General features: G+C 43.5%; 1 protein-coding gene across 3 annotated transcripts; it reads left to right on the plus strand.

Annotated features, from left to right (window-relative positions):
- LOC308101783 (uncharacterized protein) lies at nt 1-26060 on the plus strand. Of its 3 annotated transcripts, none has more exons than XM_080451256.1 (18): nt 1-273; nt 400-579; nt 6709-6745; nt 10102-10142; nt 11946-11997; nt 12393-12528; nt 12911-13064; nt 13515-14936; nt 16741-16812; nt 17765-17954; nt 18649-19054; nt 19868-20083; nt 21771-21829; nt 22416-22654; nt 22983-23014; nt 23293-23467; nt 24424-24518; nt 25569-26060. In XM_080451256.1, the coding sequence occupies exons 2-18, from the start codon at nt 492-494 to the stop codon at nt 25674-25676; spliced, it is 3522 nt and encodes a 1173-aa protein (XP_080307382.1). In that variant the 5' UTR covers nt 1-273; nt 400-491; the 3' UTR covers nt 25677-26060. The 3 variants fall into 3 exon arrangements, with proteins under 3 accessions (XP_080307382.1, XP_080307383.1, XP_080307384.1); XM_080451257.1 differs by having other exon boundaries at nt 404-579; XM_080451258.1 differs by having other exon boundaries at nt 1-579; nt 19877-20083.

Raw genomic sequence — 26060 nt, forward strand, 5'->3', positions numbered from 1 at the left:
AGTTAGTTAGCTAGAAAGTTGTTATTATAAGTTTCCCTCCTTCCCTCTTGTCTCCTTCTCTCCTCCCCTCTCTTATTCCCTCCTCTGTGCTCCGCGGTGACGTCAGAGGGCAGCGTGCACAGTGCACCCGTTCCTGTCGGTACAAACAAACAAACACAAGAGAAACACTGAGGAGGAGAAAAGACAAGGAAAGAAAAGAGTTAACAGACTTTTAACTTTAATCTCCTGTCTTCAATCAAAACTCACCGAATGACTCTTTATCGACGGGACACGGTGGGTGTCGGGGTGTGAAATCTATCGGAATATCATGAGAATGTTGTTTTCGCCGCGGTGAGAGGAGGATCCGCGCAGTGCTGAGTGTTATTATTGTCACTTTTCTCAACTCCATTTTACCACCAGACAGACTGACTGACTGACTGAGGGATAAGGAAGGAACGGAGGACAGATAGAGAGAGAGGGAGAGAAAGACAATACACGGAAAGAAAGAAGAGATGGCCGAAGCGAGGAGGACAGAGGACGAGGAGGAGAACATGAGAGACCAAGTGGTCAGGAGACAACCCAGACCCAACTCCTCTGGAGGTGAAAAACTCTTTCTGATGAATAAATACATAGTAATAATCATGTGTTATTGTCAGGAAAGCTCATTTTCTACGTTTTAGGATATGATTTAAAGGGTAATGTGTGTGTATGTGAGCCTCTTCCTCAAAGTACTATACTAGATGTAAAAGGCCTATATATGTGCACCTGACGCTGTCTATTATTACAATTACAATTATGAATTAGCATAATTATTCACAGACTGCATTGTGAAATAATCAGTGGTTGTCACACTTTTTAATGAACTTGAGAGTGTGCAAATGGAACAAAATGGTCCATTTGGATGATGGATCCATTTGTGCACTCTTAAGACATTGGTTCTCAAAGTGCAGTCCGGGGACCCCCACGGGTCCTTGAGGGAGTTCCAGGGGGTCCCCGGCTAAATGATAGATAGTTGGGAACCAAATGGACCCTTATGGGTCTGTAACTCCGAGAGTGTACAAATGGAACCCATTTGTATACTCTGAGAGTTAAATTAACATGGATTTTACAATATAAATTGGGGTCCCTGAGATAGAAATGTCATGAAATGAGGGTCCGTAGCCTAATGCATGCCAAACTGGGGGTCCTTGAAATTAAAATGGTTGAGAATCACTCCTAGAGCCGTACAAATCTTATCTTATGGGGGACCCTGTCATATCTTTTCAAATGGGGGTTTGTGGGCTAATAAGTGTCAATTTGGGGGTCCTTGACATGAAAAAGTTTGAGTACCACTGCTCTAAGAGTTAATAGACCTGTAAGGGTCTATTTGGAACCTTAACCCTAACCCCACTTTGAGAACCACTGGCCTAAAGAATGATCTACCTAACAATGTCTATTAACTTATTGCAAATCAACTTAATATCTGTCTATTAGCTCAATGTCTGTGAACTCAATATCTGTCTATTACTGTTACTGTAGCTAAACCACAAATACTGTGTATTTCATTGACTGGAGTCCCCCAGGGCTCTGTACTAGACTCATTCCCTCTACACCAAATCTTATTCTCTTTGCCAAAAATAGCAAATCCACAAGCTCAACCAACACATCACGTTGCAAGCTGATCTCCAAAGAATAGGGTTCAAGAAGTGGTCGAGTTAATATCTAACTTAATGTCTACAACTTAATGTCTATTATACTTAGTTGACAGGTGTCCTCATAGGGCTCTACGCTAGGTCCTCCCCCCCCCCCCCCCCCCTACATCACATCTCTGTGCAGAAAATAGCTGATCTACAAGCTCACAACTCTTTGCGGTGTGATGTGAACTTGAACATCAGCTAGGATATGTTTTTAAGTGTTAAACACACACATTCTTCGAAAGACTTTTTTCTTTTCATCATCTGTTTTTGATTATATCAGCGAGGGAGGGTGTGTATGCACACTCACGTGTTTTGTCGTGTGCACCTGCTTGACCCCCCCAACACGCACGCACGCACGCACGTACGCACGCACAGACACACATAGATAGACACACATAGATAGACACACACAGATATACAGACAGACAGACAGACACACACATTCCAGGGTGACAGTAATGGTACATGGTAGTGCCAAGACTAAGACCCATTATTTTAATGTCACACACACACACACACACACGCACACGCACACACACACACACACACACACACACACACACACACACACACCATCTCTTGCTCTCTCTCTTTGTGTGTCTCAGTGTCTCTCTATTCTCCATTTGTTTTCCCTCTCTGTCTGTTTCTCTTTCATGCTGCCTCTCCCCTCCCTGTCAGTCCTTTGTACCATTATCTTTCCCTCTGTCTCACACTGCTCTATTCCCTTCGTCTGTCTGTGTGTGTGTGTGTGTGTGTGCGTGCGTGTGCGTGCGTGCGTGCGTGTGCGTGCGTGTGTATTGACTGTGTATAGATTTTGACAGCACATTGATTTTAGACCCATTAGTGGAGCTACAGCCTTCCTGTTCTTTTAATGTCAGCACCCCCTGAAAATGTTTGGTCCTTTCTTTTTCTAAAGCCCTCAGGGTCTGCGATATAGGTTAGGCTCACCAGTGTAACAAAACGTTAGTCTGGAGCCCTGCTATCAAACACCTTTGGAATGAATTGGACTAAGTGTCTGACCTAAATGCAAATGTCTTGTGTCTGAATAGAAGCACTGATACTGTGTGGACTTGCTCTTCACTTGGCTGCTACCACTTTTTTTTCACTTGTTGGAACATTGCTGCTGCAACGTGCTTCCAAATTAGCTACAAATACATAATGCTGGTTAGAAAATTGATAATTGTATGTAATAGTTGACATTCTAATAATATTAGTAATTAACCACTAAGCCCTACTACCACATATAGCTAAAATATCAGATCTACAAGCTCACAGAGTGTCACATCGTGACACACTGGTGGTGTTATTCACTTATAACATGCTCCTAATTGTGGCATGTCATAAGTGAACGTGTGGTTAAATATTATGTTCCATCACTTGGAAAGTGTTGGAAACGGGGAACAGACACGGCCATGTACTTTTGCTATTCAGTCCAGTGGATTTCATTTGAAGTAGTTGAAGCATTCTCAGAACCACATGGTCAACATGTCCCATGGACAGGTGTCATAGACAGGTCCCTGCAGAAATGACTGCTGCACAGACCTCTAGAGGATGTCGACCACCCACTTCAGACTGCTGGCAAATCCCATTTGTTTGTGAAATCTGATCTTTTAGGACTGACTGAGTGTCCACACTGTTATTTGCAAGTGATCAGATAAGATTTGTGTATTTCAGACATCGTCAACCAACTGCATTGGTGGCTGTTGTTTTTGAATACTTTATTAGTCAGAAATGTAAACGGCACAGTATACAGTCAGACATTTAGGCTACACCAAAAAGTCCTGGGGACTTGTTTCCATTGTGGTCCTATGTATTCAATTAATCAACATAGCATAAAGATAACAAAATAATACATATCATCAACAAATATAAAACACTATATGTATGTACAAAGGAGAAAAGGGAAAAATGTCGGCAGTGAATGTCACCTCCTTTCTATGGGAAAATGTTGTTTACCTCCCTTTATGGTCTCCTGATAGATGGATTTTCAGGCCTGTTTTGAAAGAAGCCAGTGATCCACATGTTTTAAGGGGTGGTGTCAGGGCATTCTACATTTTGGTGGCAGCAGGGGTGTAATGGTGATTCTTTTACTGGCGGAACGCTATTTTAATAACCTTGAGCGTATTTTATTTTACCTATAGCAGGAAACATGTTTGTATTGGAAGTTTTAGTCTTTGTAAATCTTCAAGGAATGCCTTGAATTATAGGAGCTGAATCTAAAAGTTTGCTTTGAACGAGTATCTTTCTCTTCTTCGATGGTGGCTGAGGCTTTGTTGCGTGCAGATAGGATACTGGCAGCAGCGGCTACTGAAGCCAAAATGCTGCTTACATGGAGTATGCAAGGAGTGAGGATCATACATTTGCACACTCTCTTGTAAACCTGTTATGCAAAGTAGCCATTTGGGAACTTGGCTCGTGAATCGAGGGTGACGTGTTCTAGCGTGCACGCGCGTGCGTTCACATCCGTACCTGCGGGTGAAAAAAAACCTGTGGGAACGCTTTGGTGTCCCGTGAAGCGACCAGTGCACCCCTGGGGGGCAGAGTAGTAGAATGAGAATTTTCCCATGTTTGTTCTCTATAGATGGGTGGTACCAGATCGTTGTCGCTCCCTCTAGTATTGTGGCTGTGGGTGTCACTCACTTTGGAGAAGTAGTTAGTCAGGTACAGTATGAGGGTATTGAGGTGATCACTGCCCCTTTGACTATCTTAAAAACCAATCCCATTTTTAATTGCTTAACCCTATCTTCTACCCTGAGCCATCCCAGACTAGCAAAATGTGTTGGAATTAGGTGGGTCATGGGCTTTAGGCCGAGAAGTAGTCGAGGTATAAATCAGGATTCAGTGTCTGAGTATCCAGACTGAGACACATATGCAGAAATCGGATTTGAATCACATTTCAATTCAAACCACCTACGAATGTTAGGGATTCCGCCAGACCAGTTTAGCCTAGAAGCACCACCGACACTGAATCTGAATTGGTCAGCATTTAGCACTGAGACTAAACTCAGAATAAACATTTAAAATAAGAGTGTAATAGACCTGTAATATGTTAGTTTTTTTAAAGAATGTTTAGTTTTCTCTGTTGCTACACAATTTAAAATATGTTTGAACCCATTGGTATATTGTATCTCTAGTATGGACATTTTGTCCATACTAGAGGTTTGTGCCTCAAGCAGCCCTCATATCTAGAGTTTGGTTCGGGTCACCTACTACTACAGTATGTCGCACTGCCGATCCATGATCCATGATCAGTGCATGTTGAAAATCAAATCTCCATATATGTGCATTTGGTTTATGTTGTGTCTGACATAAGTGCATGTTGATCTCCATATACTGTATACTCATTTGACTGCATTATGTGCATTTGACGGGTGGTCGACCAACCAACCAACTGACCCACCCATTAGGCAATTTTAATATAGAATTGTGCAGGCATGTGCACCCCCCCTCCAGTAGCACCTAGACAGGAAACGGGAAACCCAGAGTGTGGTTCGAATCTGATTCGCAAACATCTTTTTGCATGTGATTTATGCTGTTCAGACCTGACACATCTGATTCCAATCTCTGTTGGCAAAATGTTTTATTTGGACTGCCAGTCTGAACATAAATTGTACTAATGCTTCTCTACTGTAATTCAAACCTCTTGACCAACCAAACCCCCCTTTGTTCTCATGCCGACTGCTTGAAGGCATGTCCAAACATGTTCTCTTAACCTCTAACCTCTTAAACCCTCTAGTCTGTATACTTAGTGAAACTGACCTGTGTTGGCTCTGTTCTTGGTTCTGTTCTCGTTTCCTTCTACACCAAATCTCTTCACCAGAAATAGCCGATCGACAAGCGCGTTGTGATCTTGTAATGTAACTTTCCCCTCAAAATAGGGGCGCTGGAGTTCAAGTGGTCAAACACTCCACTGCTCTGATCTGACAACAGAACCCTCTATCTATCTGTATCTGTCCATCTTGTTCTGATCCTGTTCTGATAGCAGCAAAGTATAGATCAGAAGATCAGAAGGACTTTATTACCTTATAAATACTAAAAGAAGGGTGAGAATTTGCCAATTTAGGTTTTAGGGATCAAAAATGTCAATAAAATGTGTGTGTGTGTATGTGCTATGGCTAGTCTACATGCCATGCATGATCTGCATGCACGTTTGTATTTGTTTCTGTGTGTGGGGTAAAACTATAGTGTGTGTATATGTCATGTGGTACCTGTGTCTGTTCGTATATATATGTGTGCGTGTGCGACTGTGGGGAGGGGGAAGGTAAAACTTGAGTGTGTGTGTGTGATGCCAGCTGGAGAAACATCTGGATGTTGTAAAAAAAAACTGTTGATGACTGCAGCAGAACTCTACACCGACCAATCAGAAGGTCACTTCCTGGATGACCTCATCCCAAACGACCAATCGCAGCCAGGCAAAACGTAGGAGAGCTGTCTGTCCAGTTGGCGTTTGAGAGGAAAGGGAATGGAAATAGTTTGAAGCAGTTGAGGAAGGAGAGAGACAGGCAGAGAGAGAGAGAGGGGAAAAGAGAAAAAGTGACAGAGGAGAAGTCAAACGCTCATGTTGAATGTTGGGTGTGTGAAGTTTTGACTGGAGGTAAGAAGAACACACACACACACACACACACACACACACACACACACACACACACACACACACACACACACACACACACACACACACACAGAGACACAACTACTAACTCAGCACTCTGCTTAAAGCTACTCCTGTTCTTTGTTATGCTCTCTCTCTCTCTCTCTCTCTCTCTCTCTCTCTCTCTCTCTCTCTCGCTCTCTCTCTCGTTGTCTTTGTATGAAGATATGTGTGATGTACGATCTGATCTGGGATCATCAGATTTAACCACACAAATCCTGTAGACTTAGTTCAACTGGACCTGAGTTAACTTTTTCTTTTCTTCTGTCTACACCAAATCTCTTTGCCCTCCCAGAATATGCATGCTGGGGTTCAAGTGGTTAATGTGAAGTTTGATTTGTTGTGGAAAACATTCAGATGAGATTACTTATGGAGTCTGTCTGTCTGTCTGTCTGTCTGTAGGTCGTCCAGATAGACACAAACCGGAGCACCGACACAGGTAAGACACATTATACTCTTCCTCTCATTCTCTTCATCGCCCCCCCCTCCACCCTTTCTCCACACAGTCCCTCACCCCCTGCTGTTTGATTTGCCTCACCTGGCGAGGCTGTGCGGGCACCTTCTGTGGGTGGAGTTAGCCTGTGTGGTCATAGACCCATACTGGAAAGTGTGCTTTTGATTCGTGTGGTTTTAGTGACCAGGGAGGTGTGTTTGATTTGAGTCACCCCATCTACCAGTGTCTACTTTGGCAAGGGTGCGTTTGATTTGTTTCACCTGGTGAGGTCGATGGACATTCTGTAGGTGGAGCTATTAGTTTCTGTGGGCAAGTTACATGTTAGATCCACTGTGTTCATCCTTGATGAAGTGCCTTTGAAGTGCCTCTCTCTCTCTCTCTCTCAAAATGAAATTAAATTCAAAGGGGCTTTATTGGCATAACAAAGCATATGTTTACATTGCCAAAGCAATGTAATATCGGTCTCTCTCTCTCTCTCTCTCTGTATCTCTCTCTCTCAGTAAAGGTGTGGTACTATTTTTTGGTGGTGTCCCGGTGCAGTGCTGAGGTCCGCTCGTTGCCGGGACTTCTTCTTCCCTCACTGACACACTCCTGAAAGTATTCACAGTGCTGGCTGGTTGCCGTAGCAACACGCCAGAGAAGGAAAGAGTTTTGGAGACAGAGAGAGAGAGAGAGAAACAGACAGAGAAACGGACAGAGAGAGAGAGAGAGAAATAGGAGAGTCAAAGACACAAATGGAGACATGGAAGAGACACAGAAACCATAAACATGACTAATAAACCCACAGAGATTTAAAACGACTGGACTTTAACTGAGGAGTACTGTGTGTGTGTGTGTGTGTGTGTGTGTTGTATTACTATACTAGTGAGGTCCTAATAGACATTGTGAGGACCATTTTCTTGGTTCACTCCTCACAAGAAAACATTTGGTTTTATGGTAAAAAGATTCAGGATTAGACATTTAGATTTGTTGGTGTAAGGGTTGGGGTTAAGAGTTTTCCCTGTTTTATTCTTAGTTGTGCAGCGACATCACACACAAAAAATAGTCATCTACAAGCTGCCAACATTGTGAGCTTATAGATCCGCTATTTTCCGATTACTTTTCCGCAGTTTTCAATGCTGTCCTAATGTTGGTGTGTGTGTGTGTGTGTGTGTGTGTGTGTGTGTGTGTGTGTGTGTGTGTGTGTGTGTGTGTGTGTGTGTGTGTGTGTGTGTGTGTGTGTGTGTGTGTGTGTGTGTGTGTGTGTGTGTGTGTGTGTGTGTGTGTGTGTGTGTGTGTGTGTGTGTGTGTGAAGTGAGTCATGTTTGTCTGGTCATAGTTAGAACTTTGTAAGTGAAAACAGACAAACCGCTGTGCTCTTGAGCAACGTGAAACTAGAAAATCCTCTACTTGGGGTCCGTTGTTCTGATCAAAGCAGGGATGTGTTACTGTTTTAATACAATGGGTGGAGACGATGTCACACAGGCATGCACACACACAGCAGTTTTGCACACTTTTGGGGGACTTTGCATTGACTAACATCCATTCCAATTTCCATATTTCCCAAAGCTAGAGAGAAGAAAAAGATCGTTCTTTTTCCTCTCTGCTGTGTTGCCTGTGTGATTCCAGCACCGGTCGAAATGTATTCTTGGATGTGCGTGCACCTCTTGGACTGCATTTGAATATTTCCCAAACCTAACCATAAACAGTCAAATCTAATTAGCCATGGGGATACCGATGTTACACCCAATTTAACATGCCAAACCCAACCAACTGATTTTGTGTTTGTGTGTGTGTCTGTGTGACACACCGTGTTAAAGGGAAGTTCCATTGCTTTTGGCTGGAAGTGAGCGAGGTCGTTTCCTGTCTTATCTGCCCTCTAGCTATCTCCAGTTTCCTCGGACAGGACATGGAGCCCTGCTTTCTGTATGTGTGTTCAGTTTCAGACAGATGGAATGCGTTAAGCAGTCACTCCTCTCTGTTGTTTATGATGTTTAAAAACATCAGTTAGTCTTTGGTATTCTTTTAGGTATTTATGAAATGTTGTCCACAGTAGAAAAACTAATGTAATAACAACCCCCTTTGCCATGAGTTAGAGGCGGACCAATACATGATGATTTTCAAAAGTTTTTTTGTGAAAGTAGCTGCTCACCACCGCGGAGTCTAGGGGTTCGAATCCACCGCGCTGCATCCGGCTTGGCTGAGTGTCTATTCGAACACAATTGGTCCGTGTTCGAGGGAGGGGGGGGGAAAAGCCATTTGTATTAATTTCTTACGTACAAGTTAAATAAATAAAAATCGAATTGATTAGAATATGTTTCACTTCATGACACAAATATTGGTAACCAGTGGTCTAGAACTCTCCAAAATCGAGATCCGCATCGAACCCAAAAACCTGCCATTGGTCAGGTCAGGTTCTAGTGATGAGAACAAGGTCCATGTGAGGTCATCTCTGGGTTTTAACCACTTAAACCCCAGCAGCCGTATTGTGGGGAAAGCTTTCGTGGAAAATAGCAGATCGACAGAGCGACTCGTTGTGAGCTTGTCGATTGGCCATTTTCAGCGAAAGCTTTCCTCCAGGGCTGCTACGTGGAAAATGGCAGATCGACAAGCTCACAATACACTAGTATAGAGCCCTGAGGGACTCCACTCAACCATATGGGGTTTAATGACACTTCTCCATTGCTCCTAATAGTTAGGATGGGCTCAATACAGAGGACAAATTTCACATTATGTGCAAAATCTGGAAATGTACTGTGACAAATACCCCGACAACAACTAAAAAGTGGGCTGAATTATTATAATTCATTAGAGTATCTCAAACATGGACCATAATGCATGCGTTTCAACTTGAGAACTGAACAGGAAGGCGCAAAAAAAAAGAGGCCAGCGCTTTTTACACAGTTGACATGAGGTCATATGACCTCACGTCTCCTTGTTTCCTTTCCTCATCATGTGTCCTTAAGTCCTCTTACAATAGACTGACCGTATACAGTCAGTGTGTTCTACATAGAGTTTACGTGACTATGTGACTCAGATCGTGGGAAAGGTCACAGCGCCTTCAACCTGTCTCTGTGGATTAGATGAGGTCAGATGAACAACTGCATGATAAAGTTAACACATTGTCAGATAATCTAATTTAAAGCCATTCATCATACTTACAGTGTTGAATGTTTGAGACCTAAAAGTTCCAAGACAAATTACTATGTTTGAATAATATACTTTTATTCAAGTCTGTATTTGTCACTGTGATGACTGTGGCTTTCAACCGAACTGTGTCTGTATGGAAAAAGAGACGGAGAGAGAGGAGATGACGGAGGCAAAGAAGTCGTGACTAATCTTTTCCCCTTTTCCCTCTTCAGCCACGGTCCGCTGTCCTCCATCAGAGCTGTCATCAAAAGGAGTGAGTATTCATCCCTTGTGTTTTACACAACACCTTCTTCTGTCATAACATAATAAACTGTATGGTGTATTAGCGCCTTTTAAAACGGTTATATTACAAAGCGCTTCACACAACATCAAAGATCAAAACAAAAGAGCATAAAAAGATAAGAACACAATTACAGACTAAACTGGTAGTAAAAGCAGGTCTGTAAAACTGTGTTTTGACAAGTGATTTAAAACTGATTTAAAACACAACATTTAACTTGCTAGCCTGGTGTTGTCAGGCTGGCCCCTAGTGGCAAAGGCACGACTGCCTTTTGTCTTCAATTTAGATCAGATGGGATCTGCCTAAGGATCTAAGGCCACACTCCTGCTCATATGGGGTTATTGTTTAAAAAGTCTACTCTAGACCGAGTCTGAGTCGTGCCATAAAAGTAATAAATAAAATCTTGAAATCAATTGGTTTAATGTGCTCTGCTCTTTTGTTTTTGGTTAACAGTCTGGCTGCTGCATTCAGATCTAACTGGAGACGAGATAGGTTTTTCTTTTTGAAGCCTGAGTATACGTACGCATGTATGCAACCTTTATTTAAGAGTCACATTGAGGTTTGAAACCTCATTTACAAGTGAGAAGTTAAAAGAGTGATATGGAGTTGCAGTAAACCGGACGGGAGGAATAAATGCTAAATGAAGATGAATGTGCGGAAGACTTTTTCTAGATCAGCAGGAGTTGTAAATTATTTCTGTGGGATGGGGGATGGCTTATTTAAGCACTCACACCTGGCTTGAATCAAACTCATTGGACTCAGTGCTAGGTGTGACTGTGCACAGGATAACTCAGTCATCCCCGTAAACATTCAGAGAGAGACAGCCTCGGTCATGCCAGGTCTGGTATCTGCCTTTTTATCTCGTTTAGTTCCTTGTGACTATCTCTACTACATCTTATACCAAGGCATGGCAAGAAGACTGTGGTTACAGGGAAATAAAGAGAACTTTGACCTGAAGTCTCTCCTACAAGTGAGCCTGTACAAACTTAATTTTAGAGGCGTTACTTGCTGTTAAAAAGAAGACTGGACCACCTTATCTGTTGAAACTAAAAAAGCTGTAAAAAATCACACCTAAAATTATGTCTGTAGGCTTTACATTAGCAGCCAAGTCACCCAGATTATGTCATGTCATGTTCTCCTTAAACCATCAAGACACTACACTACGTTTAAAGGTAGCTCTCCACGAAACAGACTACAACAGATTACTACAGACTGGCAGTCGAATTAATACTTTTTTTTAATAGCTCTGGCAGATTCGTCTGGTTTTCAGGCTAACGGCTACTATGGCGCTTGCAAAAAAAATAGCCTATGTCTTGACGTCTTTTTCAACAACAAGCCCGCTGCTATCCGACGGTCTAAAGCCGACCAAGCATGCGACCCAACACGACACCGTACCCACCGCCCATTCAACAGCAGATTTTCGGCAACAGACGCTTTCCAACGCTTGCCGCCGCCGCCGGGTGCGGCGGAGAGCCACCTTAAAACAACAAAGTAGAGCCGAATATTTATTGATTGTTTTAGTGTCCTTTTCTGTTGGTCGGCACCTCAAAAGGACTGGTGTGCGTGGCACCCCTGTGAACCCCACTGCGCTTAACGCCACAGCTCTATAATGAACTGTTGCATCACAGTTCCAAACGTTGTATTTCTCATTAATGTTTTTTGTACAAAACACTTGATGACAAACTGCTTTTCTCTACGTAGATGAAGATGTTTTGCATGAATTCTGTCTCACCCGTCTGTCTTGTCTTTTTGTCTACCTGTCTTTCTGTCTGTTAGCTTCCACAAGGTCCAGCTCTCTCAGTGAGACGAGCAGAGAGAGAGACAGAAGGTAAGACCTGCTATGGAGGAACACAAGAGACAGAGACAGAGGGTGAAGCCCGATTTATACTTACTTGGTTGCACATCGTGTCTCGCACAGAAAATAGCAGATATACAAGTATACAACGCGTTGCACTGCGACTTGTTGTGAGCTCTTAGATCTGCTATTTTCCGTGACAGACATCAGCACGCAACTAAGGATATATCGGGCATAAGATCAGGCTATGCAGTCCTCATGTAAGGTAGTTGTTGAAACTATCATGTGACAGAGAAGCGGTTTGTTTTGTGCCACTTGCACTCCCAGATGGGTGGAGCTCTCTCTCTGTTCTCTCCTCTTATACTTTTCTCTATTTTTTTTATAACGATGATGTGCGCTGACTTCCTGTTTTCCCTGTGCGTTGGCAGGCGACCGGAGATCACCATCCTGTCAGCGGAGCCGCTGGCCTCCATTTCCGGATTCCCAGGAGCCTCTGGGGGCATCCCTCCTCCCCCTCCCCCCAGCGCACTCTGGGGCGCAACGATCCCTCCCTCGTCCTTACAGGTGTCTGTCTGTCTGTCTGTCTGTCTGTCTGTCTGTCTAATAATAATAGTAATAATTCATTTTATTTATAACGCACTTTTACATTTAAAACAAATCTCAAAGTGCTACAAGAGCAAAACATTTGCAAAAATTCCAATCACATGAGGGCATAAAGCCTAGGAGAAAAACAAGTGTAGAAAAAAGGCTTTATTAGCATTCCAGAGTGACCGAGCAGAATGCCCGGGCGCCCTGTCTGTCTGTCTGTAGACTTCTCCAAATGTAATTGACCACATTTGTTTATTTATTAGCTCACTGTTTACTCTCTCTGTCTCTCTCTCTATTTGTCTCTCTCTGTATGTCTGTCTCTCTGTCTCTCTCTCCGCGTCTCTCTCTTTCTCTCTAGCCTCCTCCGTCCTATGAGGAGGTGATCAGGGAGAAGTCACAGGAGCAGGTTCTCCTTCCTCCCCCCTCCTCTTCCTCACATTGCTCCGTCTCCAAGACAACCATCGCCACGCAGACGGACACAGGCTCCGCCCCTAAACTCCGCCCCGCCCCCCGTAAGACGCCGCTCTTTAGTTATTACCATCATTAATGTCTGGATGTTTTTAGAAACATCTTACAGTTTACATCGATTCACTTTATGGCTGCAACCATCCATTATTTTCTTAGTGATTATTCAGTCGATTAATCAAGTAATTGAGAGAGAAATATTTGTATATATCGCCGAATAGATTAACCACTTAAGCTCTCTTTCATATTTCATCGCACAATGATGTCATGGAAAAATAGCTGATTGCCTATTTTCACTTTTTTTTCAAATCTTTGGAAACTTTTAGCCTATGCCCAAAATAGCGATTGATTATTAATTGATTACTTAATAAAATGATCGATTAGCGTTTATTTTTTGTAATCAGTTAAATTGATTAGTTTGATTAACTGTCAATCAAGTCTGTTTACAACCTAATATTAATGTGTGTGTGCGTGTGCGTGTGTGTGTGTGTGTATAGCCAAACCAGTGAAACCCGCCCGCCCGTCCTTCCCCTGCGCTCCCGAACCGTCTCACGTTGATGACATCGCCACCTCCACAGGCCAATCATCGCTCATCTCGCTGTCCGAATTTCTGGGAGCAAACGCACACGCTGAGTCTGAACGCACTCTACACACACAACCCTCCTCATCACACACACACTCCGCCATAAACACACACTCCTCCTCAGACACACACTGCTCAACACACACACAGCCGTCCACAAACACCTCACCTCTGTCCTCGACCTCCAGCGCTCAGACCGACCAATGGGAGCCCTTCTCTGCCGCCGAGGTGGTCGCCGTGGCAACCCCTCCCACTGACCCCGCCGTCACCCCGCTGGAGCGGCCAAGGCCACGCCCCCGCTCTAAGGCCAGCCTGCGGCCAATCAGCAGGGAGGTCAAAGTTCAGACCCTGGTGAAACTCCGCGCGGACGGCCTGGCCACGCTCGCCGCCGCCCGCAAGGGAAGTGACCTCACCAAACAGGAAGTGAGTCAGGGGAAGTACCTGCAGGAGCTGTTGGACGCGTTCAGCTCAGACGACTGGGGCTTCCCCGATCACCGTAGCGACGGGAGCGGGCTCAGCCAATCGGACAGCGAAGAGGAGGAGGACGACGAGGAAATGGGAACTCTCAAAGCCAGGATCCTGGCCTTCGAACAACAACAGCAGTCAGCTGACGTTGGCTGTGGAGACGGTAACCACGGCGATCGTGGAGCTGCTAGCGAGGTTTTCGAGGAGGTCGCGGTGCCTAAGAGACCCGAACCGCGGCCCCGCCCGCGTCTCCAGGGGCAACTTCCGACCAAACCGGGCCCTCCCACCGTCGCCCCCAAACCCAGACCCTCCTGCAAAGGATTATGGGAAGAGGGAAGTTCGCCAGCATCAGGGTCAGACTCGGGTGTCACTGAGACCCCAAAAACGAGCGACGCCAGCACTTTAAATCTCAACTCAGCCCCCCAACTCTTGACTGACTCGGCTTGTTCTAGTCCCCCAAATCCAGACCCTGTTTTAGCATCTGAACCCCCTGAAACCAGTGAAAAACCCTCTGTACTTCCCCCAAAACCACCACCTCCCAGTGAAACCCTTCTCTCCAATGTCCCAGCCCCAGTCCCCGCCCCCAGACCCCCTCCACCTAAAGCCACCCCCTCCCCGAGCGACAGCAGCTCCAACCCCTCCACCCCGACCAGCCACAGACCCCCACCCAGACCGACTGTAGCCCCCAGGGCCAGTGTCGGCGCGTCTAACCGGGAAAAGAGCACTGTGGCTGGGCCTGTCTCTCCGGCTCTGCCCCCTAGACCCTCTGTGGAGGTTGGAGGTGATGCAGGTGATGGAGCAGAGACGCAGGCTGATGCACAGAGACCAGATTCAAACGCGGAGACGACGCACGCATCCAACATCCAAGCTGGTGAGCTGCAGTGTTCGGAATGATTTTGATGTTGAGCTCCATGTTAGGTAACCAGCTAATCAGTTGTAATTGTAAAGCTGTTACACAATGATGTTGCACACTGAAAATAGCTGATCTACAAGCTCACAACACGTTCCTGTTCCTGTCAGGATATAATAAATATAAAGCATCCAAATGCTCCATCCAAAGTGTTACATATAACTGTCGTCCAAAGTTTGTTCGGACGGGGTAGGCAATAACTGTAAAATGATATCATTCAGAACAGAACTTCGGCAGTGCCTCTCAGAACTTTGCCTGGCTGTTCTTGTGCCTCCGAGTTCTTGCGTCCCCTCTGACTAGCTAAAGAAACTTCGGACAGTGTGATTGGTCAGATGTTCAAGGTGGGCGTGATAACCTTATATTTAGTTTTGTTTCCTCATTCTGCCCAAGGCTTGATTCTACCAGCAGTGGAAGCAGCAATAAGTTTTGAAGAGACGTCGGCTGATGAGGTTAGGTAATAGGTAGTAGTCTCACAAGCCAACCTCCAGGAGGAACAAACACCTCTGTAATCCCATGTATAAACACAATACAACCCGTCGCCAAGTAATGACAAAACCTCAGTCACACATTTCCAACGGTGCGTCAGAGGGAAATCCACATATTATTAAAACCACCAGTTCCAGCAGTGGCTAGGGCGAGCTGCCGTGTTGCTAGGCAGATTCATTGAGCTATATGGGCAGATTACTGAGTGGGCGGGGTCTGGCATTCAGTCTCAGTACTGTCTGAGGCAGTATATAACACTCTCAGAACTTTCTTTGTTACGGGAAATTGAACAAAACAAGTTTTTGTTTGGTTGGACTCTCCGTAAAGTATGAAAGGTGTTTACTCGCTGGGTGTTATCAGTATTGATGTTGAGTTGCACACGTTCAGTACACTCTCCTATCATTCTACTTGAAATAAACTCTGTTCAGCCTCGGTTAAATCAATGTTTGAACAAGGTGTATTGTTGGTGAAGGAGGGCTTGAACCAACTGAAATACAGTGCTTGAACTAACATAAGAGAGGAAGTTTGACTTCTGTGATAAGATAAATCCAACAGCCCTTAACAGAAGCAGTTCATAGCATTGTTATTCTATTACAGAATAGCAACAAAATAAACTATTGGGACAGAACATACTGCTGGTTAAATTACTTTTGGTCATATGATAAACTATTACTCATTAATGAGTCGGATGATTCTCAATCTCAGTTTAATGAAAAACTAAGCTTTATGTAGATTTTTGGCAGTTTCTTGATACGGTGATTTGATTTTATATATATCTATACTGTAGATATAGATATATATATATATATATATATATATATATATATATATATATATATATATATATATATATATATATATATATATATATATATATATATATACATACATACATACATACATACATACATACATACATACATACATAGATATGAGTGTGTCACAGTACGATTGGAAAACTAGTCAGATTGAAAAAGGTGCACACCGACGGAGGCGCGCCGTATGAAGGTGACTTGGGACAGAATTATAAATCATCGTCCCCCCTAGTCTCGGTACCTCTGAGACGTCATTTCTTTTTTTGACGGGGTCCGCCCCGCCGTGGGGGAGAGTGGGAGGTGAACTCGAAGAAAATAAGCACTCGTTTTTCAATCTGGCTGGTTTTTCAATCATACTGTAAGATATATACACTGTTATTTATTTATTATTGACATTAACCCGTTCAGATGAGGAAGTTGTATTTATTGTTGCTGTTAAATCTGTATTTTTTGTTTGTTTGTTGTAGTGAAAACGGGAAGCGGTCGACCAGTACTTCCTGTCAAACCACCAACACTGACCTTGCCACGCAGAGCCAGTGGTGAGATAGAGATAGAGATAGAGAGGGAGAGAGTGTGTGTGTTTGTGTGTAACAGGACAATAGAGGACTTGAGGAGAGATCTGAGTGAGTGTGTGTGTGTGTGTGAAAGGCAGGGTTTATAGGGTTATGCAACCCCCCCATGTGAGAGAAACATGCCATGTTTGTGCAAGAACAACACAAACGGCACTGTTTCGTGTGTGTGTGTGTGTGCACGAGTGTCACAGACTGTATTTCTACATCATTCATGTAAGTGTGCTGTGTGACTATCTTTTGTTTGGGTCAGAAGAGATGCTATTTATTGTGTGTGTGTGTGTGTGTGTGTGTCAGAGTGATTTCATGTGTTTTTCTGTGTCTTGGCTGTGCATAATAACTATCCACATAACTGTGGTATGTGTGGGTGTTTGACATGCTGACACATGAAAACGCACACGCATGCACACACACAGAGCAGTGCACAAATACATGACGTTCTGTTATTGTGAATAAACAGGATGTTTGTTCAACATAGAGAACATTTACTTTAAGACAGGAGTGTACATCAACCAAACTAAAATATTATGGCAGACTACTCCCTTTCACTGAATTTAATTTGACACACACTTAATAAATCTGACGTTTATCCTACACAGCATTTCATCATAACATCACATACACTTTGATCCAAATTAATTCAAGAGCGACACATCTCTGACAGTCTACAAAATAACATGTTTAGATATTTTTTTATGCAAGCCGATGTAGATTTGCCTACGCCTTTGAACTTGCTCACATTGGGAAGTGTTATATCGAGTGTTGTCATTTCCCCCCGAAAATAGCAGATCTACAAGCTCACAACGTGCCGTGATGCGATGCATTGTTTGTGAGCTTGCAGGTTGACTATTTTCGCAATAGGGTTTCAGTGTTTTAATACCATTTTAAAATGTTTACTTGTGAAATGTTCCTACACCCACAGCTCCATCACTGGCCCCCAAGCCGTCTGGACCCCCACCAGACCCTGTTGCACCCAAGCCCCCACCCACCACCCAAACCGGACCACCCAAACCCCCAACGGGACCCACAAAACCACCTGCACCCACTGTAGCCCAGAGGAAGGCTCCTGCTGTGGCCCAGACCAAGGCTGCAGAGCCCTCTCTCCCTCCACGGTGAGCTGGGACAGACTGTTTATGTATCGTGAAGGAAAGACTAAGACTTAAAATCCCTTAAGGATGGCTAGCTCTTCTTCTATCTACCTTTATCTCCCTGTCTCTCCATCTGTCTTACGCTGGGCTCACACCGGACGCTGAAGAGTTGCAAATTGCAGCCAGTTTTCATTTCGGCGCCCATGTTAACCAGTTGTGCTGTTCATACCGCCTGCGTAGCGCCGCAGCCGCCTCCTGATGTTCAGCAATCATTTTGGCATCTGGTAGATTTTCTTCTATGCTTTTGCGTCCAGTGAGAACCCAACATCTGTGTTTATCTCCTTTCATCTCCCTGTCTCTCTTCCCCCCCCCCCCCCTTCCCTCTCGCTCTCTCTCTCTCTATGTAGGAATGGTATTGAAAATCAACTGAATGCCAATAGCACAACAGTTCCAGGATGTCTTTTTGAGTTTGAAGCATTATGCCCCATTTTATACAATTTGTATCATACACCATCACCTTATATATTTCACATTGCTGGTACTATATTGTTGATGTGGATATTATGTCTTGTTATCTGACTGTTTTCCTTGTTTCTTTCCTTCTCCAAAAATGTTGTGATCTTGTATGAGAGAATTTCACCCAATCTTTTACACCTGTAAACTTGTGAGGTGACAGTAAAGTTGAATCTCTCTTTCTCTCTCTTTTCTCCCACCCCAGACCAGCGGGGGCTAAGTTCCTCCCCCTTCGCCCTCCACCAATCAAAAACATTCCTGGCCGGCCGCCCCCTCCTACAGTCACTTCCACTTTGTCATCTACAACCAATCCGGTCCCGCCCTCCAAATTAAGCTCCACCCCTCCTCCCTCATCAGCTGAACAGCCGCCTCCTCCCATCAAGGATAGCCCTGCCCCTTCTCCCACACCGTCCAGTCAGACACCTCCTCCCTCCAAGGATAGCCCCGCCCCTTCTCCCACACCGTCCATTCAGACACCTCCTCCTTCCAAGAATAGCCCCACCCCTTCTCCCACACCGTCCAATCAGACGCAGGGTCAAAAGACGCTGAAAAGAGGCCCCCCTCTGCCCCCCAGACCCAAACCTGGACACGCCCTTTATAGTAGCTATGGGGTATGTATGTACGCACGTACACACGCATACACACGCATACACACGCCATACATATACACACACATGAGAAGTGATAGCCAAAAAATTTACTTGTACAAGAGTGTGTTTGTGTGTGTGTGCACGTGTGTGTGTAGATTGGGTATGAATGTTTCTATTTATTTATTATTGTTTATTGTGTAAACCATCTCCATGTTTTCCAAAATTGTGAAAATAGCAGATCTACAAGTGCATTGTAAGCTTGTAGATTTTCACTATATAAAAGATCCATATAAGGCTAATAAGCCTTATATGCCTTAATAATTGTAATTATTGATATATATTATTATTATAATTTCCCTCTAACTAAAATTTAAAACACCTTAAATATTGCAATTATTTTAGAAATAGTTCATATTTTACTCAATGGGACAACTGCCGTCACACGTTGATGCATTCCATAGGGCTGAACCACACATAACATTATCAACTTGTGACAGGCATTGTCCTGTCCCCCTTGAGTAAAAGATGAACTATTTCTAAAATAAATAAAATATTTAAGGTGTTTTTATTTTTAGTTATAGAGTGCAATTATAATGTATTAAGGCATATAAGGCTTATTAGCCAGGGATCATTTTACGTGTGTCTGTGGGTTTTATAAATATTGAACCAATGAAAAGTATTAACAAGAGTGGCTACATTATAACTACACTGGATCCATTGGAAAACGGGCTCTTTTTTTTTTCATTTCCTGAAAAGTAACTGTTTTCAACGTACAAGGTTTCCACCGACAGCGACAATATGTTTTGTATGAATAACTGATCATTCACGTTTCAGACTCCTCAGAAAGAGGAAGTCCTGGTCGTACTGGACGATCCAAGCCCCGCCCCGTCAGAGCCTATCTTGAGTGAGGGGAGCAGTCAGAACACGGTCACCCCTCTCATTGACCAATCACAGAGTCTCCTAGACCTGGAAATCCAACCAGAGCCTCTTCCCGATCAGAAGGACCAATCGAAAATGGCCCCTGAGAGCCTCAGCCTATCGGAGTCTCAGGTACCTTGTCATGTCATCATGAAATTAGAGTAACATACCATCTGTAATTATATGCCATAATAATATATACTCTGTAATTACTCTGTAAGTACTGTACATACTGTATCTGTCATACAGTACGATATGTACCCTAATGTACTCTTTAAATCCTGTACTTCGAGACTCTGTCTGAGAACGCAGCTGCTGCTGTGCACTCTTCCTCGCCACCTTTGTGTTCTGTGTTTTTGGATTGTTTTGCCAAAAGCTGTCGAAATACAGGATTTAAATGGTTGAATCAGAATTTATTGTCATTATACCATTATAACTAAATAAGTGCTGGACCACGTAAGCACAATTGTGTGCTCAACAACATTCAACAACAACATAAATACTGGAGTGTACTGTATGAAAATATAACATTTAAATGCACAATGCATAGTAGTGCTAATAATAATAAATATATCGGATGGGGATCAGTGCATCTTTGCATTGAATACAGACAGTGATGGCTCTGGGGAAGAAGCTATGTTTGAGTCGGTCTGTCCTTACTTTGATGCACTTGTAGCGCCTCCCAGAGGGCAACAGGTGGAACAGGTGATGGTTCTGTTGTGTACTATCCTTCACAATGTTCCTCGATTCACATCAGAATATCATACATTTTTATCACACCGTTTTTACTAAAGACATCCATAGGACGATGTGCACTCAAATATGTGATACAACGTTGGAAAATTGGTAGAAAACACCCCTATTCCACCAAGTCTCAATGTGGGGTGATGGATGAGTGTATGTGACTGCTGGAGACCAAACTAAATAAGTCGCTTAGAGGCGATGAGATGGGCCATTGTCTATTGTTTGACTCGCTCCGCATAACAAAAGGAACATTTGCTGGATCCAAAGAATGCATTTAGGGTTTTTTATTAAAGGAACATAAAGAACTTAGTTAAACTAAGCTCAAACTTTATGACAACATAATCACAGCGATCAAAACAATAAAGCAAAAAATACCGAGTCCCACACCCCCCCTCTCACTACTGTCTGTTTTCAGCAGGTGAACAGGTGGTTCTTTTGAGGTAACAATGTGTCCGCCCCTATGACCGTAACCTAATTATTCACGTACCCCAGTGATTGTGCATAAACAAACAACATAACCAAAACCTAATCATCATAATAACAATAAACCAATTCATAGCTCCTACAGATGAGATTACTGGTGAGGCTACTCAAACCACAGAATAGGGAAACATAAGTGATGGTTATTTTACCATTGCCATCACTCACATGAAGTATTGCAATTCACTTCAATTTTAGGTTCAATTAATCTGGTAATATGTTTGCTGTCATGGATAGTTGCTGGACTACTATTCCATTATCTCAAACCGCAATGTCAATATTTCTGCTGTAGCGAAGCTGTGATTTTTATATTCAGTGTCAGAGTGTCTGACAAGTGCTGATGTGGTGGATTGGATCCAATAGTTCATGGACATTCATTAAATTCGTTAAACTAAATAAGTAGCACTGTCATCCCAACACCAAATCAATTAAAAAATAACACGTTAATGGAGCTAAGATATTGGATTGGTAATACAATGTGTTTTAACTGTTCCTGTAATAATTGACCTGAACTATGTGTGTTAAATGCACATCCTCCAGGCAATCAGAAACAAGTATACATCCATAAATGGTACAATTCTACATTGTTTTTCAGTCTATCCTGCCCGAGCATCCTGCTGGACAAAAACAACAACCTGACACTACACCTGAGAGGTAACACACGCACACACACACACACACACACACACACACACACACACTCTCTTTCTTTAACCCATTAAGACCTGAGGCTGATTCTTAAAATAATGTCTTCTGAATCCTAACGGTTTTCTGAAAAACGTATGATGCTATATCAGTTCATTTTTTCATGTCAAGGACCCCCAAAGTTATATGTATTTGGCCACCGACCCCCATCTCAAAATATTTTTATCCAGGGACCCCCCAGAAGCAAAGAATTTAGTAAAAACGTTTGCTTTAAAATGTATAAATATTCAAAGATTTGCCCCAATTTTCATGTTTTTTCAAAAATAACAGATCAGCAAGCTCGTGACATGCTATGAGCTTGTATATCTGCTATTTTTGTATAGCCAAAGTACAAAATAATGGTTAATGTGGTTAAAATCTAAAATGACACTTTCCTGGTTTTAATGGTTTAATAATTTGTTTATGTAAAAGATACATATACAAGGACACAAATATGAACACTGTGCTGTAAAAAAGTACAGTCAGCAAATCCTGGTCAAATAGTCATATTTAGTATGATATTTATGGTGTGTGTGTTTATATCATGTTTGTGTAGTGGTCCCAGGTGTGTTGCAAAGTTCGACTACGAGGGCGAGGAAGATGACGAGCTCACCTTCTCTCAGGGTGATGTCATCACTCTCCTAGAGCTGATTGGTGAGGAGTGGGCGCGGGGCCAGATCCACGGGCGAATAGGAATCTTCCCTCTTAACTTCGCCGAGGTGGTAGAGCCCCTCCCACTGCAAACACCGTCGCCAGGGGAAACGACCAATGACACACCAACACAGGAAGAGGCTGGTGAGAATAGAGACCACACACATTGATTATTCATTGTCTAATTTCTATGCATTTTGATATAAGGAGAGTTTTATATGTGGACAGAACATTTAAATATTATTCAGCTACTTGGAGGTTGACTTAGCAAACAAGGCTGTCAGATATTCAAAGCAATGAATTGGCTATTAGCCCTACATTTACAACCTATTCATTAAAAAATAGGTTGTAAATGTAGTGATTTAATTACCAACCGTTTGACAGCCCTGAAGGTTTACTTTGTTTGTCAGTCTCTAAATGTTGTTTACTTTGTCTGTTTGTCACTAAATGTTGTTTACTCTGTCTGTAACAGGGCCAGCTGTATGTCAGAGCAAATCATCTGAGGTGAGGACAAATGTATAATCGAATGAACTCATTTAATTAAACCAGGAATCTTAATTTGGTTTCACGTTTCTCTCCCTCAGAGAGGAAGGTTTGGAATCAAGGAATATCCAGTTAGCTTGTGGAACTCTGCTATTATAGCCAGGAACCAAATGGACCTTTTACAGGCTGTAACCCTTGTTATAGGATATAGATAGCAAGAGATATCATGTTTAAGTTTAAGTTTGACGTGTGTGTGTGTGTCTGTAGGCTAACATGTTTATGTGTGTGTGTCCTTGCAGAAAGAGGAGTGGGCCGAAGCACTCTTTGACTTCCCAGGTCAGACTGCAGGTGACCTGTCATTCCACAAGGGGGCACTAATCAACGTCATTCAGCACCTTGACGCAGAGTGGAGGAGAGGCAGAGTGGATGGGAAGGAGGGACTGTATCCTGTGGCCTTTACTCAACCCTACACTGGTAATATATAACGTACTACTGTATACACAAACATTGGTATAATGGTTCTCAAAGTGGGGTCCGGGAACCCCAAGGGGTCTTTGAGGGGGTTCCAGGGCGTCCCCAGCAACATTAGTTAAAAGTTGCAGTTCACACATCCCAACTTGGTCAGACATATAAATGTTTGATCAATTATGGTCCCGTCAAGTATTTTTATCACCCAAAAAACATTATGAATTAGTTTTATAGCACCTTGAACTTGGCTCTGTCTGTGCCCTCATTAACAATTCCAGGATCAATTAATTATGCCATTATTATGCCACGCCTGCAGGAACAACCCCTCATGAATTGAGGTTCTAATAATGTAACATCACCCCTCTTTGTTATATTGTTTTTCATAGGATGTCAGTCAGACACCAACGCTCGTTTGGTTCACTCGACAACCTGCTGCGTCTGTGCAAGATTTTACAACAAATGCATGACTTCTTAAATTAAATGAAAACCACAGGCATGCATGAGTGACGACAGTGTGGCCTTGAAGCTTGTGAGCCCAAATGAGGCGCTTTGCCAGCGGTTGCCCACGCCGAGCAGCCAATGGCCTCGCAGCATCGAAAAGCGCGCTATTGTGGAAGTAATGGGTTATCACGGGAAGCAAAAGGAGCGCTCTCTTACATCTCTCTAAACATGAAGGACACTCTTGATGTATCCTCGCTGATTGTCGCTCCAAGTGGTTTGGGGAGCATCGTCTCTCTCGGCTCCTCCCAAAGCAAATTAACCTTTCGGGACGAGAACAATTTCCGGGTCACGCCGGAGGACAGAGTGCGGAGATGAGGCTGAAATTTTTGTGTTGGAATTTGGCTAAGGTGTCCAACTGCCATCCTAGGAAAAACTATATCGCCGGTGTCCGACTGCCATCCTAGGAAAAACTATATTTCCTCCTGTTCTGTCTAACCAACACTTCCTCATCCTGTTTCCAGCTCAGCCAATCGTGGGCCAGCAGTCGGAGGTTAAAGGCGTGGCCAAGGCCCTGTTTGACTTCACAGCAGAGAGCGACGATGAACTGACTCTGAAGGTGTGTGTGTGTGTGTGTGTGTGTGTGTGTGTGTGTGTGTGTGTGTGTGTGTGTGTGTGTGTGTGTGTGACTCAGTTCATAATGACTCAATATACTGTATCCTCAAATCACAACACAAGATTATGAAACTTCATATCGTTGCTGTTGGGTAGAAACCTTCTACCGTATTTCCTCTAATAGTGACCCGGGCTTGTATTTGTTTGAACTGTAGTGGGTACCAGGCTTTTATTGAAAAGAGGCATGTATAAGAGAAAGGCCTATATTTCTATTTTTCAAACAGATCAGAATGAATAAATCAATATTTTGTGTCCGTTACAGGTGGTCACTGGTCATTTTAACTTTTTCATTACTCACCGTTGGGTAGATTTCCTTCACTTAGTTTTGTATTATTTTCCTTGACTGTTTGATCACTCAGCTGTACCTAATTTATGCTCCGCCGTGCGAACATGTTGCGCGCTGAGAACGGCGGAGAACAGCAGACCTACAAGCTCACAACGGTCGGATCCGCGACGCGGGCTTGTATGTCAGCTGTTCTCGGCGCACAATACCATTGCGTGGTGGAGAATATATGTCTCGCTAGGAGCGTCTCACCAGCCAACACACAAGTGGAGGTTGAATGAACAGAAACCAGCGCTCCCCAAAAGAGGTTAGGGCCAAAAGTTGTACCTTATCTGTTGCTCTACCGTAAATAATGTAAACTGATGTTCACGTTTTATGGTTGTGTCTTAAAGGAGCAGTTCACCCCCCAAAAAATCGTATTTTCTATCAATTACACATCCCATAAAGCCTTGACTTCATGGAGATGTTTTTGTTTTTGTCGCATTCCTAAGCCAATAATTTGATGACCGGCAGACTCTCTAGTTGGAGACTCAATGGAGACTCTTTGAGTCCGCCGGTCATCAGCTATTTTTGAATAGCCAAAGTACAAGATAATGGTTTAAGTGATTACACAGATGCGTTCCCGGTTTTAATGGGTTAAACAATTCATAGATCTCATTCTGTCTCCACCCCACCTTCTCTCTCTCTCTCTCCCCCTCCCTCCCCCCTCAGGTGGGGGACATCCTGACAGAGGTGGAGCTCGTGGATGAGAAGTGGATCAAGGGAGCTGTAGGCGGAAGGCGTGGCATCGTCCCTAAGAACTACATTTCCCTACAATAAGGAAGTAGCCTGACAACTCTTGGACATCTAACCCCCCCCCCAAAACAACCCAAACTGAACCGGTACCGACCAAATATGGGCAGACAAGGATGTCACCACAGTAACCGGAGGACAGGGTGTAGTACATTGGTTCTCAACATCGGTTCAATTTTTAATATAATTTGTAATTATACTTAAGAGTATTTGGACCCCTGGTGGTCGCTGGACTTGGCGTTGAGAACCAGTGGTCTAGGGCTCACGATGGGGTGTCTTGTCTGTCTCGTGTCTGTCGCCATTTTGTGTGGTTTTAGTTTTGTCAAAGGCGATTGTTACTCGAAGAGAGAGAGAGAGACAGGAAATGGCTCCATTTATGAACAGGAAAGCCTGCCGTGAAGAAGAGGATTG

This window comes from Gymnoscopelus braueri (genome assembly GCF_963280865.1).
Source record: "Gymnoscopelus braueri genome assembly, chromosome: 15".
NCBI lineage: Eukaryota > Metazoa > Chordata > Actinopteri > Myctophiformes > Myctophidae > Gymnoscopelus > Gymnoscopelus braueri.

What these genes read in the sequence shown, in the direction of transcription:
- LOC308101783 (XM_080451256.1), top strand. Translation starts at nt 492, where the DNA reads ATGGCCGAAGCGAGGAGGACAGAGGACGAGGAGGAGAACATGAGAGAC. An exon ending in GTCAGAGCAAATCATCTGAG is followed by an intron (nt 23,015 to 23,292) that starts GTGAGGACAAAT and finishes GTGTCCTTGCAG; the next exon opens with AAAGAGGAGTGGGCCGAAGC. An exon ending in ACGATGAACTGACTCTGAAG is followed by an intron (nt 24,519 to 25,568) that starts GTGTGTGTGTGT and finishes CTCCCCCCTCAG; the next exon opens with GTGGGGGACATCCTGACAGA.